This window comes from Dryobates pubescens, chromosome 4, assembly GCF_014839835.1.
Source record: "Dryobates pubescens isolate bDryPub1 chromosome 4, bDryPub1.pri, whole genome shotgun sequence".
Classification (NCBI taxonomy): Eukaryota; Metazoa; Chordata; class Aves; order Piciformes; family Picidae; genus Dryobates; species Dryobates pubescens.
The window spans coordinates 23,511,062-23,527,218 of record NC_071615.1 but is presented as its reverse complement, the minus strand read 5'-3'; the positions used below and the strand labels follow the sequence as shown (position 1 = coordinate 23,527,218).

The 16,157-nt window shown below is 44.1% G+C and overlaps 1 protein-coding gene across 3 annotated transcripts in view; it reads left to right on the top strand.

The window, feature by feature from the left end:
• OSBPL10 (oxysterol binding protein like 10) overlaps nucleotides 1-15,031 on the top strand; it is a 98,373-nt gene extending 83,342 nt beyond the window's left edge. For 2 of the 3 annotated variants that reach the window (XM_054160940.1, XM_054160938.1), the window contains 4 exons: nucleotides 6,663-6,849; nucleotides 8,141-8,323; nucleotides 10,628-10,781; nucleotides 11,962-13,926. In XM_054160940.1, coding sequence (XP_054016915.1) covers nucleotides 6,663-6,849; nucleotides 8,141-8,323; nucleotides 10,628-10,781; nucleotides 11,962-12,006 — 569 coding nt within the window. In that variant the 3' untranslated portion in view covers nucleotides 12,007-13,926. Of the gene's footprint in view, nucleotides 1-6,662; nucleotides 6,850-8,140; nucleotides 8,324-10,627; nucleotides 10,782-11,961; nucleotides 13,927-14,145 lie in introns of those variants that run through there. The other variant, XR_008462227.1, reaches the window with a different exon arrangement.
• Nucleotides 15,032-16,157: the final 1,126 nt, after the last annotated feature.

Below are 16,157 nucleotides of genomic sequence, written 5' to 3'. Positions count from 1 at the left end.
GAAACTGCCCTAGGCAGGTTGTGTCCCACATACCATTTGTTGTTCAGATTGATCTCCATACAATCAGTGGGAAGCATTAAGTTTCGTATGCCTTTTCTGCACTTATTGATCCAGAGCCTCCTCTGGGTATTTTATCAATACATGTTACTGGAAAATCAATTTGCAAAGCTGTAGCATCGGTGAGGGGCATGTAAGGTTCAAACAGGGAAAATTTTATGCTGGGAGCATCACTTCTTTAATGCAGGCTGAGGAGTCATGGAAAGGAGCATGACTGTGAATACAATGCCTTAGTCAAAAGCAGCAGTAAATGGTGTTGAGGACATTTCAAGGGGGAATTTCAGAATTCCACACTTGTTTATAAAAACTTCACCCTTCTCTGTGGGATGTTTTTTCTAATAAACTAGATTAGTAAATCCGCTGTTCCTTACAGAGTACTTACCTTGTGCATTCTTCCATGCATAATAGCTGCCTATAAATACTGAAGGCTTCTTTTCTAAAAGGAATTTTTGGTTTCCAAAGTAATTCTTTGTCATGAGATGAGAAAACACTACTGAAAATGGGAGACTCCCTTGCAGCTTTTCATGTATATTTACTTGCAGCCCTTTTTGAACTAAAAGTGGATAATCCCTTACTGTGGGGGAGCAAGGGAAGAAAAATAGCCTCAATGTTTTCCAGCAGATACTTTTAAAGATCAGTCACAATGTAATGATACTTAGATGTTAAAAGTACACAACACTTCAAAAAATAGCTGTTAGATTTGAGTTTTTCTGCCTTTCATTTCTCCAGTATTTAAACTTGGCAGGGTAGGACATGAATTCAAATTGTGGTAGCAGTTACAAATGTTGACTCTTGGTGTCCTTTTGGCATCCACTTCCCCAGGAGTCCTAGGAGGTGTTCAAGAAGGGATTGGACATGGCACTTGGTGCCATGGTTTAGTAGTCATGAGGTCTTGGGTGACAGGTTGGACTTGGTGACCTTTGAGGTCTCTCCCAACCTTATTGATTCTATGATTCTATGAGAGCACAGATCTCAGTTCAAACACAGTGGTGCAGCTACAGTGTTCATGGTGGTTCACTTAAATGAGGTTTTGAATGTGGACTCTGCAAATGATGGAATGTGAAACTAACACCTGCATTCATAGTAAAAGTAGTATTAAGTTGTGAATATTTCAGATCTTCCCTTTTTTTCTTTCTCAGATTATAGCTATTGAGCTGGAGTTATATTTCAAGTGGCATGATGCTTCATTAAAAATGTATTTATTCATATATTTAAGGAATTTTAAAAGTAAGCTATCAGGTGCTAAAAATACTGCCAAGAGCTGGATTCAGTTTTTAATATTTAACTTGCTGTGATGGTTAAATATTTATATTGAAGGTCATTGCTGTTCACTTTTCAGTGTGCTGGGGAGAGTAGACTAGAGCTTTGTGTCCTTCCTACTAGAGTATGGAGGCAAAAAAGCTATTGAGCCCATCACAGAGATAAAAGCACACCTATACTAACCCAGAAAGGGATTGTCTTTATCCTTTCATGTGGGGCCATGCAGTGGCTGTACACCGGTCAGCCTCACCTCCATCCCTGGAAAGGTGATGATACAACTTACCCTTTACACTGTCTCTAGGCATACCAAGGATAAAAAGGTTATTGGGAGCAATCATCATGGTTTTACCCAGGGAAAGCCATGTTTAACCAACCTGATAGCCTTTTACAAGGACATAACCAGGTGGATAGATGATGGGAGAGCAGTGGATGTGGTTTATCTTGATTTCAGTAAAGCATTCAGCCTAGAGAAGAGGAGGCTCAGGGGACACCTTACTGCTTTCTACAACTACCTGAGGGGGTTGGTCTCTTCTCCCAGGCAACCAGCACCAGAACAAGAGGACAGAGTCTCAAGCTGCACCAGGGGAGGTTTAGGCTCAAGGTGAGGAGAAGGTTCTTCACTGAGAGAATCATTAGCCATTGGAATGTGCTGCCCAGGGAGGTGGTGGAGTCACCATCCCTGGAGGGGTTCAAGAGGGGACTGGACGTGGCATTTGGTGCCATGGTTTAGTCATGAGGTCTGTGGTGACAGGTTGGACTTGATGATCTTTGAGGTCTCTTCCAGCCTTAGTGATTCTGTGATTTGACACCATCGTCCCACAGGATCCTCACAGTCAAACTGAGGAAGTGTGGTCTGGATGATCGGGTAGTGAGGTGGATTGTGAACTGGTTGATGGAAAGAAGTCAGAAAGTTGTGGTCAGTAGGACAGAGTCTAGTTGGAGGTCTGTGTCTAGTGAGGTCCTCCAGGGATCAGGACTGGGACCAGTGCTGTTCATCAATGACCTGGATGAGGGCACAAAGTTTGCTGATGACACAAACCTTGGAGGAGTGTCTGACACACCTAAAGGCTGTGCTGCCTTCAGCAGGATCTGGACAGGTTGGAGAGCTGGGCAGGGAGAAATTGAATGAAATACAAGGGCAAGTGTAGAGTCTTGCACCTGGGAAAGAACAAATCCATTTATCAGTATAGGGTGGGGAGTGACCTGTTGGAGAGCAGTGTAGGGGAAAGGGACCTGGGAGCCCTGGTGGACGGAAGGATGACCATGAGCCAGCAATGTGCCCTTGTGGCCAAGAAAGCCAATGGCATCCTGGGGTGTATGAGAAAGGGAGTGGTTAGTAGGTTGAGGGAGGTTCTCCTCCCCCTCTGCTCTACTCTGTGTCTGTGCTAGACTGTCAAAATCAGGGAAATGTGACTTCAAGGATAGCATCACAGGCTGTTTCCTGCCACCCACTGCTGCTACATGTCTGTTGCATGTGACTGTAGTGAAGAAAGTAGAGAATAAATAGGAATAGGATGAGAAAGAAAAGATAATAGACTTGAGTCTAAAACCTGTTATGGTTCCCTGTGTGGAAAAGACCCAACTGCAGACTGTCAGGTTTCCTTTCTGTATTTGATCAGTACTCATTAGCTTTCTTTGATCCCTTTGTGAATATCATCATCTAGTTAAAAGACTTCTTTGTTAGTTTAATGCTGTTATGGCATCCATTTAATGATTTTGATAAGCACAGTCATCTTTTCAAACAAAAGTTCCTCCTGGCTGTGTGTCCAGGTGAGTTGAGTAGTTCAGCCTTCCTGCAGTGTGTTGAGCTTTATTTTCCAGGTACGGAGCCAAGGAAGCTTGAGGCAAAATGGGTGTGTGTTCCAGCTGTGTCCTGGATGTTCCCTGCTGGTGAGGGGTCAGCACATGACACGAGGAACCTTGTAACTTACCAAGGCAAAATGATCTGAGGTCTTTTTGAGACACTGTTTTTCTGTGCTTGTGATTTTGCAGTGTCATGGTTTAACCCTATCTGGGAACCAAGCACCACACAGCTCCTAACTCACTTCCCATGGGATGGGAGAGAAAATACGAAGGGTGAAAGTGAAAAAACTTGTGATTAAGATAAGAACAGCTTAATAATTGAAATAATAATAGTAATGAAAAGGAAAATAATGGGAGAAGTAAAACCTAAGAAAAATGAGTGCTGCAGATGAGGAACAATTGCTCACTAACTGACCAGTGCCCAGCCTGTTTCTGAGCAGCAGCTCCCCAGCCAGTTTTTGCCCCAGTTTATATACTGAGCCTGATGTCATATGGTATGGAATATCCTGCAGTCCAGTTTGGGTCAGCTGTGTCCCCTCACAAACTCTTGTGCACCCCCAACCTTCTCACTGTCAGGGCACCGTGAGAAGCTGAAACGTCCTTGGTTTGGTGTAAACACTGCTCAACAACAACTGAAACATCAGTGTGTTATTAACGTTATTCTCATCCTAAATACAAGACTGCACTGAACCAGCTACCAGGAAGAAAATTAACATTATCCCAGCTGAAACCAGGGTGCACTAGCCTGGAGAAGAGGCTCAGGGGAGACCTTATTGCTGTCTACAACTACCTGAAGGGAGGTTGTAGCCAGGTGGAGGTTGGTCTCTTCTCCCAGGCAACCAGCACCAGAACAAGAGGACACAGTCTCAGGCTGCACCAGGGGAAGTTTAGGCTGGAGGTTAAGAAGAAGTCCTTCACAGAAAGAGTGATTGGCCATTGGAATGTGCTGCCCAGGGAGGTGGTGGAATCACCATCACTGGAGGTGTTTGAGACTGGATGGGGTGCTTGGTGCCATGGTTTAGTTGATTAAATGGTGTTGGATGATAAGTTGGACTCAATGATCTCAAAGGTCTTTTCCAACCTGGTTAATTCTATTCTATTCTAAATATATCCTTTGTGTCAAAGTTGCTGGGCTGGAAGAGCTGGCTGTGTTATTGCTGACAGGCTGAGGTGCAGAGGTCTTGAGAATAACTGCATGAAACTGTTCTAGTTTGCAAAAGCTGCTCTCCTGTGGAACATTTCAGAAGGCAGAAGTGACAAATTGCAGAACTTCCTGTGCCTGTGTTTAGTTCTAGTCATTGGAGCCAATATTTAAGGTGATTCTGTTAGAGCTTTGTGCTTTTACATTCCAATGATTTTTTTGTTTCTCTTCGTACAGTGTTAAGGGTGTAGTTTTATGTGGGAGTAGTAGTGCTTTGTTCTTTTTTTTCATGCTTGTTTGTCTTTAGATATTAGATCACTTTGCAAAATTAGTGTTGTATTTCCTTTAACAGATGGACAAGCTAATCAATACCACTGCCACTGTGGTTGTCTTCTATCTGCCCCAGGGTGAAGGCAAATTGGCTCAAGCTCATTTTATTTCTAAACAGATAACATTGCTATGCCAGGATTTTTTTTTTTGTTACTAGTTTCTTTTTTGGCCAAATAATTTTGGGTTCTCAGTGCTTTCTGTGATGGGCTACTGGAATGTGCTGGAGTGTGTCCAGAGAAGGGCAACAAAGCTGGGGAGGGGTTTGGAGCACAAGCCCCATGAGGAGAGGCTGAGGGAGCTGGGGTTGCTTAGCCTGGAGAAGAGGAGGCTCAGAAGAGACCTTATTGCTGTCTACAACCACCTGAAGGGAGGCTGTAGCCAGGTGGGGGTTGGTCTCGTCTCCCAGGCAACCAGCACCAGAACAAGAGGACACAGTCTCAGGCTGTGCCAGGGGAGGTTTAGGCTGGATGTTAGGAAGAAGTTCTTCCCAGAAAGAGTGATTGGCCATTGGAGTGTGCTGCCCACGGAGGTGGTGGAGTCACCATCCCTGGAGGTGTTTAGGAAGAGACTGGATGAGGCACTTGGTGCTATGGTTTAGTTGATTAGATGGTGTGGGGTGATAGGTTGGACTCGATGATCTCTGAGGTCTTTTCCAACCTGGTTAATTCTGTCCTATTCTATTCTATTCTATATGGGGTGCATCAGGAAAAGTGTGTCCAACAGGTCTAGGGAGGTGGTTCTTCACATCTACTCTGTTCTATTCTATTCTAAATCCTTGTGGAAAATAATTTTCAAAGCTGTAATTTTTGCCTTTGGGTAGTTATTAAATAGGGCACAAGAGAATGTGAATCTAATTCAAAATATACTACAGATATTTGGCATGAACTAATAGTGTGTGCAAGGTTTAAGGTACCTTCTACCTAGTCTTATCTCCTGTTTGTTGTCATCCTGAAGACCAAACTGCAGCCGTAGCAGGGATGTAGGGTATAGAGCTGGGTCATTAACCCCAGGGGAAGCTGGGATCTCATCAAATGTGTAACATTTTTTGTAGTTCCAAATCTTGAAAAACTGCTGCTGCACAGTGTTGGTTTTAGTTAAAACTTCTTCCTGCTGAGGGTGGAGAAACCTTTGCAGAATTATAATGAATTGCCAGTAATTTTCTCTGCATGGTAGAGATGTGGGTGGTAACAGAGCAGTGGCCCTGCTGGTGACTGGTTGACCATGCAAGACTTTTGCAAGAGCTGTGTAGGAAACCAGGTGCTGTGAAATTAAGGAGCAACCTACTGGAAATGTCTGGATAGTTTTCTTAAGACCTAGAGAGAACTTTTCACTCCCACTGACAAATACATCAGTAAAAAACTAGTGGACAGGATCTGGGTTTTGCTGATTGAATAGAAAACTGAAGAATCCTTTGGCCAAGCCCATAGTTTCTAGGGAGAGAGGTTATGATAGGACAGTGAGTGACCACTAGTGAATGGTCACTTGTGACTTTTGCCAGCAAATGTTACTTTTTACTCCCCCCCCCCCGTGTTGGCAGTTTGTTGCTTCTCAAGAATACAAAATGAGTAATCCAGTCAGATTTTCATAGAATCATAGAATAAATAAGGTTGGAAAACACCTCAAAGATTATCAAGTCCAACCTATCACCCAACACCTCATGACCACTAAACTATGGCACTAAGTGCCACGTCCAATCCCCTCTTGAACACCTCCAGGGATGATGACTCCACCACCTCCTTGGGCAGCACATTCCAATGGCCAACAACTCACTCTGTGAAGAACTTTCTCCTCACCTCGAGCCTAAACTTCCCCTGGCACAGCTTGATAAGCTGTTTGGTAGCATGAAGAACCCCTGGGTATGCACTCCAATTATGTGCTTCTAAAAATGTTTCTTGGAAGAAAGCTGTTGCAGAGTGCAGACTTTTTGTCCTAGCAGACAGTAATCCCCTGCAAGGCAAGTCATGCATTGTGCTCCCTGTGGAAGCACATTTTTTGGCAGTCATTGGTCAGTGACTCTCAGGTCTTATCTTTGAACTTTCAGCATTTCACTTTCAACCTTCTTCCCATGTAGGTGTTCTTTACTTGATGGAACATGAGGAAGAGTATGTTTTCACCCTGCCTAGTGCCTATGCTCGCTCCATACTTACTATCCCATGGGTGGAGCTCGGAGGGAAAGTCAACATCAGTTGTGCCAGAACAGGCTATTCTGCTACAGTCACCTTCCACACCAAGCCCTTCTATGGAGGGAAGGTTCACAGGTATGGCAGTTACCTCATCTTATTCTTGTTTACCTGCTAATAGATTTCAATGGACGGACTTCTGGGCATCTGTTTGGGTCTTCTGTTGGAGTATTTTACAGACAGATATCTGAATTTCTTTTCCTGTTAGTGTCTGAGCTGGCTTATAGCTTTAGAGCACAGTTCATTGTAGCTATGCATTTGATATCATTTAGCTGATTTCAATATATTTGTGTCATTAAACTGAAGTGAATGGATTCTTCCAGGCTTTGTTGCTTGAAAAAAATTGCTCAAAGTGCAGGATCAGAAAAATGTCAGCAGAAAAGGCACCCTTCCTGCTACTCCAGCTGCTGCTCCTGTGTCAGTCTGGTAGATGAACTAGTGTTCCAGGTGGAGCTCCTGTATGGAGGAGGGAAGTGTGTCACTGTCCATAGTGGTAGGTTCCTGCTGGGGACTCCTCCCCTTTCTGCACTGAAATTCCAGATGCTGAAAATACTATTCATGTGTCTTTGGCTCCCCTTTATTAAGGCTGTGAACAGCCTGCAGACAGTAGCATTGTCTCTGAGAATGTTGTGCTTTTGCATGGTTACCTCTGCTTGGGTTCAGTTGGTCTCATTCTTCTGTATGTGTGTCAGGCACTTTAGTGTTGTCTTCAGGCAAATACCAACATGGGCTGTTTGGAGAGGGCTTTTCTAGAAGGTGCAGGTTAATAATTGGTGCCATCAGGGGGAGTGAAAATTGGGGAAGTTCGTGCTCTCTGTGTTTACAGATTACTTGACACGGCAGCGTGTGTGTGCCTGTTCAGAGACACACACACACATGTGAAACTGCATTTTGGTTTTCCAGCCCTACATGCTTTGCTCCTTCTCAGACCAGATCTTGAAATACTGAGGTAACTTTAATCATTGCTTCTCAGCAGCTGAGAAATAAACTTGCAGAGCTAAAGAAGAAAATAAAGGTATCTGAAGTCTTTGACATAGGTATCTGGCAGCATTATCTTCAGGTGTGAAAATAATTTGTACTGAATATCTCATGTGAATATCAGGATTTGTTTTTTCAGGCTGATGAGGTGAACAGTTCTGGTTTAGAGCTGAGCCTCAGAGTTTGTGTGGAATTACTGCTGTGCTTTGGGAGAGCATCATCCCAAAGCTGGGACAGCTTTCTTGGGTTGATTCTTTCTTTGGAGAGAGTATTGCTACTTTGCTTGAAAAATGGCTTTGTAGATGTAGAAAGTTGCTTGTAGCCTTAGCTGTGGCAGTACTTTCATAAGCTGATATTTCTATGGCCTTTTTTTAATTCCCTCTTGAATTAGGGTTACAGCTGAAGTGAAACACAATCCCACTAACACCATTGTGTGCAAGGCACAGGGAGAATGGAACGGGACGCTGGAATTTACTTACAGCAATGGAGAAACCAAAGTGATTGACACAAACAAACTGCCTGTTATCAGGAAAAAGATCAGGCCCATAGCAAAGCAAGGACCCCTGGAATCCAGGTAAGGGCAGGGGTGGGACAGTGCTTTGCTTGTGAAACTTGGATGGGAAGAGAACAGGGAAGCAAGCTGCAGTTATAAATGCTGAGGTTCAAAAATGCCTTGCTTCCTGCAGCACAGATCTAGGCAGCTCGATGATCTTAAAGGTCTTTTCTGACCTCAATGATTCTAAGCTGTGTGTTGGTTCTTTGGAACACAGATTACTGTACAGTGACATGTACAGCAGTTTTGTGGAGGGAGAAAATGCTTGTGTGGGTTTTAATGAGCGTTTGAGAACTGGTAATGCAGTGTTCCCACCTGCTTTTTGAGTGTAACACGGGGGTCAGATTAGTGAGTTTGCTACAAGTAATGTTGCGCCTTGTAATTCACACTAGAATTTGATCTTGTTTATCACAGAATTATTGAGGCTGGAAAAGACCTCTGAGATCAAGTCCAGCCTATGACCTAGCACCATGACATCAGCTAAACCATGCCACCAAGTGCCACATCCAATCTTTTCTGGCAGTCCATTCCAGTGCCTAATCAGCCTTTCTATGAGGAAGTGCTTCCTAACATCCAACCTAAACCTTCCCTGGCACAGCTTCACAACATGCCCTCTTGTCCTGTCACAAGTTGCCTGGGAGAAGAGCCTGACCCCCACCTGACTACAACTTCCTTTTAAGTAGTTGTAGAGAGTGATAAGGTCCTCTCTAAATTTCCTCTTCTCCAGACTGAACACCCCCAGCTCCCTCAGCCTCTTCTCATACAACTTTCCCTCCAGCCCCCTCACCACTCTGGTGGCTCTCCTCTGGACCTGCTCCAGCACCTCAATATCTTTCTTGAAGTGAGAGGCCCAGAACTGCACACAGTACTCGAGGTGAGGCCTCCACACTGCTGAGCACAGGGTCAGAATTACATCCCTAGTCCTGCTGGCCACGCTATTCCTGATACAAGTCAAGATGCCATTGGCCTTCTGTGCCTCCTGGGCACACTGCTGGCTCATGCTCAGCTGCTGTCACCCAGCACTCCCACTCTGCCAGGCTGCTCTCCAGCCACTCACCCCCCAGTCTGTAGCGCTGCATGGGGTGCGCAGGACCCTGCACTTGGCCTTGTTGAACCTCATACCATTGGCCTCAGTCCATTGACCCAGCCTGTCCAGGTCCCTCTGCAGCATCCTTCTACCCTCCAGGAGATCCACATTCCCTCCCAACTGTTTCAGAATATGTATTTGCATTAAAAGTGTAAAATGCCTTGCAATGTGGGATACAAATACACCCCCCACATCCACACATCCAAAGACACGTGGTACTAAGGCTCTCAGCACCCACCTGGCATACCTAACTCTTACCGGGTGCATTAGAAAAGCACTTGTCCTGTTACTTGCTGCTTATCTTCAGAAAAATCAATAGAATCATTTGAATTTAGGAACATTTTATTTGAAGGTTTAAAAGCAGGAGTTGAGCTTTATTTTGCTGTCTGTAAATATGTTCTGTTTATTGTGCAGAGGCATGGCTTGAGCCATTGTGCAGGGTCAGATACAATTCTCCTACTTCATAGACATGCCTGCTTATCACTAACTCATTTTTCCCCTGTAGTTTTGGAGCAAAGTTTGGAGTAAATAATGAAATCAGTAGCTCTGCAGTGTATTTGTTTATTTATTTGTGGATACTTATAAACAGCTCTTCAATGAATCTGCAGGGTATATCCAGTTTATCACATTGTGAACAGAAAATCAGTTAAACACTCCTGGAAATGTGCAAGCCATAGTCAGTTTCTTCCCAGTTTTCAGGCAAAGTTCTTGCTAGGCTAATCCAGTGTCAGGAGCTATTGCATCTGAATGCAGTCAGGCATGTGAAAAACAAGTTTGGTTTTAAAATGATAACTATTGTTGTCTGGGAATACAGAGCACAGACCTGGAAGGGCTCCCTGAAATCAATGCAGGGATTCTTCGGTTTGCAGCCTGGTGGGAACTCTCAGTGTCCCAGTGCAATGTGCTTTTGGCCAACATTCCCTTTTCATTCAAACAATTAACTGCAAATAAATAGATCTGCTTTGAGAGAAAGTGCTCAGGAAGTCAGGAAGATGAACAAAAAACATGGAGAACGTTACTTGCATGGCAGAATGCTAGGAGGTGAGCAAATCCAAAGGTCTCATCCACAACCACAATGAGTACCCCAGGAGAGCGGTGGTTCACAAGCTGCATGTCGTGCAAAACCGTCCCAGGGACCATAGCATCAGCCTGCCTGTCCCTGTACTGCTGTCCAGCCAGGCACTCAGCTGTGGCAGAAACGTGCTGCCTGTCACTTGTGCTCCTTCTCCCTCCCACAGGCACCTTTGGCAGCACGTCACCAATTCTCTGAAAGAAGGTGACATCGATGCAGCAACAGAGCACAAGCACCGCCTGGAAGAGAGACAGCGAGCAGAGGAGAGGCAGCGTGCGGCACTTACAACACCGTGGAAACCAAAATATTTTGCCAAAGAGGTACTTGTGTTGTCTTCTTTTAAAGACCCTGGAGCATGTTTTCTGCATGCAGGAGGAGGCTGGTACAAATGCATTTGTCTGGGCATTTTACCCTGGGCTGGTGTTGTTACACACCACTGGTTGTTTAATGTTTGCCAGCCAGGCTTTGCTAGAAGAGCAATGGGGTTTTCCACGTCCATGTTGTAGTCTCATTCACTTTCCTTGAGTTAGAGTCATTTTAACCTTAATTTCTGCTAGTTAGGCACTTTAAGCAATGTGTTTTACCTCAAAATCCACACCTTAATTTGCAAATGCTGTCTACTTGCATCCCCTGCTAAGCTCAGCTGTACTAAAGCAAATGCTTTCTAGGGACATTTGTTCAAAGTAAGCAAGCACAGAAGCACAGAATGGTTTGGGTTGGAAGGGACCTCCAGAGGTCATCTAGTCCAACGCCCCTGCAGTGATCAGGCACATCCTCCATTAGATCAGGTTGTCCAGAGCCCTGTCCAGCCTGACCTTGAATAGCTCCAGGGATGGGGCCTTAACTACCTCCCTGGGCCACCTGTTCCAGCGTTCTACCAGCCTCATGGTAAAAAACTTCTGCCTGACATCCAACCTAAATCTACTCTTGTCTGATTTAAAACCACTGCCCCTCATCCTGTCATTACAGGAGTTGGTAAACAGTTCCTTTGCCAGTGTTCTTGTAGGCCCCCTTCAGGTACTGGAGGGCTGTTACTAGGGTCTCCCTGTAGTCTCCTCTTCTCCAGGCTGAATAAACCCAGCTCCTTCAGCCTCATAGGAGAGGTGTTCCAGCTCCCTGATCATTTTCATGGCATGGGCATTGTAAACAAAGTTTTGGGTTTCATCTGCTTGAAATGAAACAGATCTTACCAAGTTCATCTGTGCCCTTTCTTAGAGGAAAGGAGCGCGGGAAGACTGGAGGAATTACTATGTGACCATGTTGTAACAGTTGCTAGTATGTGCAGCTATTAAAACCAGCACTTCATCTGTAGCATCTCTTACCCCTTGTATTTTTTTGCCTTCTTGCCCAGATTCTCCTAATTCATTAAGCACAGAATTGTCAGATGGCAGGGACAGTTTCTTGTGTTGATTATGTCAGCATTATGTTAGCTTCATGTGGGGGTAGACAGATCCAGCGTGTGTAAGTCTTGTTTGTAAAAGCTCCTTAATTTTCTTGCAGGGCGATGGTTGGCTATACTTGAATCCTCTCTGGAAGACCCACTGATGGGATAGAGCACTTGCTTCCTATCTTTACCTTAAAGCATTGAAATGATAACAGTGTGTAACTTCAAGATGTCACCGAGTAGGTCGCGTTACCAGAAAACACAAACAAGAGGCTATATGCTGTGAATCTCAAAACAACCACGAGCTCAAGTTCATTCAAGAGCCATTCCGTGTGTGTGGATACACAAACAGGCACACCCCCCCCAGGCACACACAGCGTGGAGGTGGCTGTGTGCGCATTATTTACACTACACGTAAACGAGTACCAACACTAACAGCGATTTAAAGACCTTTAAGTGTTAGGGCATAGAACTCCAGCTGGACTCGGCTGGGGTTCCCCAAGTTGTGTGCTTGCAGGATCAGGCCCTGTGCTAGTATTTAAGGAAATACTTTTTTATTAGTACTGGTTCAAGTTTTTCTATTTTTCACTTTTGCCAAAACGGTTTTGCACTTCCAACGTGACGTCACTTATGGCAGTCGCTGTGGCCGAGCAGTCCGTGAGTAGCTCACTCTGGCGTTAGGAATGACACACGGACAGCGCACGCACTCTTCAGGAGGCTGGTTTAAGAGCATGTTTCCTGTCACGAGTGTGGATGTTCTGCCACCTTGTAAGTAGTAGCAATACCTTCTCAAGAACATTGTTTGCACCAACCTGTTGTGTCCTCACTTTTTTGTTTCTTCATACTTGCAGCTGCTTAATAGATCACTGGTCAGCAGTGAGCCAGATGCTCTGGTCATGTTTGATCTTGCTGTATAATGTTGTCTACTGTTGTGCCAATGCTTTTGGGTTACATGTTCCACTAAATCCCTTCTAGCAGATGTAGCTGTGGTGCTCCAGCTCACTCTTGCCTCAGCTTCCCACCCCCAGGTAAGAGGCATAGCAGGCCATCAGGCTGTGCCTGAGGCACCCCATACTGCAGCCCTGCCTTCCTACAGCACCGGTGTTGTGCTCAGGCTGAAAGGAGCTGTGCACTGATGCGCAGAGGTTGGGCAGGGAGTCCTGTTATGAGGGGCCTGAGCCTTCCCCACCAGCCAAGAGGGCAGGTTCTGTGCACTGCTCTGGGGGTGAGAGAGCTCAGCCAGTCAGAGGCCTTAAGTCTCTATTAAGGCTCCAAGCAGACCTGTGTTTTGATGTCTTTTGCTTCTGACCCAGTTGATTGCTTCAAGATTAAATTACCTGGATAAGTAGAGGTGATAGAACTAGCCTGCTAGAAAAGTAACTTTGGGAAATTATTACAATAAAATATTAAGAATTAAAAACTTTATTAATAAAACAAAGAAAGTGGGATATAATCTGGTTTTGTGAAGTTAAAAAAAAAAGTAAAGAATCCTGTAGCTTGATTGTGCTTTATAAGGTAACCACTGTGACACCAAGGTGGATTCTAAAAGTGTGTTAAGGATTTGCTGCTTTTTAGTTGGTATTTGTTGAAAGGCGTTTCTGAGAAAAGTGGCAACAAAAGGCAAATGCAAAATGTGCCGACTTCTGCTCAGTGCTTCTTTCTACAGTGCCCCATAAGGAAACCACTACGTTTCTAACCGACAGTAGCATGGATTGCCTACCTTTCTGTAGTACTGATTCATTTTGTGCCTTTTGTCTGCTTCCTTAATACAACACCTTATGCTTTATAGCTACTACACAGGTATATTTAGGTCAAAGCACGGCTCATCTGTCCTCGTGCATCCTGCACTTTACTTTGGCAAATGTTAAAATCTCTGGAGTGACTCAGAAGGCTCAGCAGCAGTGTGTGCAGGAGGGCACATGGCCATTGGTCATCTGGCCAGAGTAAATGGTAGATCTTTACGTTTGACCTTCACATCACTGTTTAATGAAGGTGTGGCTCCTTTTTCCTCCTAAATGCTATTGTGTCCACTTGCATATCCTTTCTTTGCACATTGACTCATGTTAGAAATGATTTAAATCCCATTTTAGAAAAGGCTGTATGAGCTTGGGTTTATAACTGACACTTCTTTTCTTAGGAGGAAAAAAAAAATCCTCTTTTTAGGAATAGTTGATGTTCTTCCTGCAACAAACCCAAACTGATGCTGTCGTAGTAATCATGGAAGTGCTAGCAAGTATCGTCAGGAGAACCTTTTGTCATCTGTAAGGATTAAGTTTGTAATGGATCCGCTCTCGTTCTAGGGGTCAGTCTGGTAGTAGTGAGAAGTACTCATACAGTTTGTAATGTCATCATGAGCAGCAGTCGAGAATGCAGAATGAAACACATGGAACATCTTCCCAGAACTTTGACTTCCACACACCAAAGAACAAGCCACATACTCACTAAAAGCAGCCATTGAAAACCTCTCTGTCAGGCATGCAGGCCTGCGCCGCTGAAAGAGTAGACCTCTTTCAGCTTTGATGGTATGACTGTCAAGGCTACGAAGATGCTGTAGCCATTCTTTTAAGGAGAAATTTGATTAATTTTATGCTTGTAATTTATTGAAGAGTTTTTCCTGTTTGCATGGTTGGTTGTTTCTGCATGCCAAGAACATTCCAGTTGTGCTCTGATGAATGTTTTGTTCTGATGCCGTGAAGAATCCCGATGCCATTACCACTGTTTCTTTTCCAATGTAACTTGGGAGAGGCAAAGATAAAGACAGCCCTTTCTGAAAAGATCCAATCAGCAAGAGATTCCAGAACAAGAGTCACAAGTCTCATTTTATTTTCCTGATAGTAGTGTGCTCAGTGTATTTTACAGGACTGACAAGCAAACATTCATAAGCCTTACTCTGTAGGTTGTTTCACTGTCTTGAACTTGCAAGTATAGTTTCCTTTTCAAGTAGCCAATGTACACTCTAAATTGCAATGTAAAAACCTCCATGTACTTCAGTTTTGGTTTTTTTTGTGTGTGTGCACAGCTGTAGAAAGCCTATGCAACTTTTTTCTTTCTCAGATTAGGAATGTCCAGAAAGAAAGTTTATACCTTTATCATTTAAAAGATGCTCTGGCAGTCTCTTCTGATTTTGCCTTCCTTTCATAATTTGTGAATTTAAAATGACAGTGCTCATGAATAAAAGACTTGTTTCATTTAGTAGTGGGATGGCCTTTCTCTTTCCACTGAAGCACTGGTTATCTGCTAACAGCCCCTTGGATGCCCAGGAGTTGTGTGCAGTACTTAGGGCACCTGTGAGCTGTTTGAATGGTTGACAGCTGAATCCTGGTGTGCTGCGGGCTTTTTCCACCCTGTTCATACTGCTGGACACTATCTGGGTAAGTCTGCTTAAACTGGACAGCACTACACAGGGAAAACGGGGCCGGGCAGAATTAGCTTTAGGAGAGGCTGTGGATCGTAGGCCTTACTTTGACATATGAAAAGCAAATAGGTTAACGTGTTCCCTTTTTTCTGAAAATGGTATTTCAGTTAATCTTTGTTATTAACAGACCCTTGATTAGATTAGATTGCACTGTTGGACAGTTGCAGGGGGAGGAAATGTGCTTAGAAGCCTCCTGGTGCCTGGTCAGCATTTTTCAAGTGTTTGATAATGCAGTTCTGGTTTAACTTAAACAATTATCCAGCGTGTTGGAAACTCATACCAGAACACTTTTGTGTTAATGCAGAACAGAAAACAACACTGGCTGTAAATAGGACAGGAAACATGACCCAGCCCTGCTCGGTGCCTGTTGCGGCATTGCTTCAAGGCTGTGTCTTGGAGCAGTTGACACACTTGGTTTAGTCATAGCCAAATAGAAATTATTTTCAGTTTTATTCATAGTGGAGTTGAGTCAAAGTCCTTTTCCAAGAGCAAAGCTATGAAGATACTTAATTAATGATTTTCTTCCCCTCTGTTATGGAATTACTTTCACAAGTCAAAATATTTCTTCGGGGATTACCAGCAGTGCTGTCTGCCCTCCCTGCTTTCACCAGCAGTGATTAAGTGATACAGAATTTATGCAATACTGGCTTCTAGACTTGCAGTTTTAGTTCCTCAGCAGCTGAAGGCCAGACCAGACCTGACTTAAAACATTTTTTAACTTCAGGTTTTACTGTTTTGTGGCAGTAATGGTTCACCATGGCTGTAGCTAAGGAAATAAGCTAGTGTGAAAGGTATGTCTGATAATGAATGATGCAAGATGCTGGTGTTCTTTGCTGGAACAGAAGTTCAGGTAAGGGGTAGATAACTGTCCCAGGTGGGCTAAGATTCCTGTAGTTA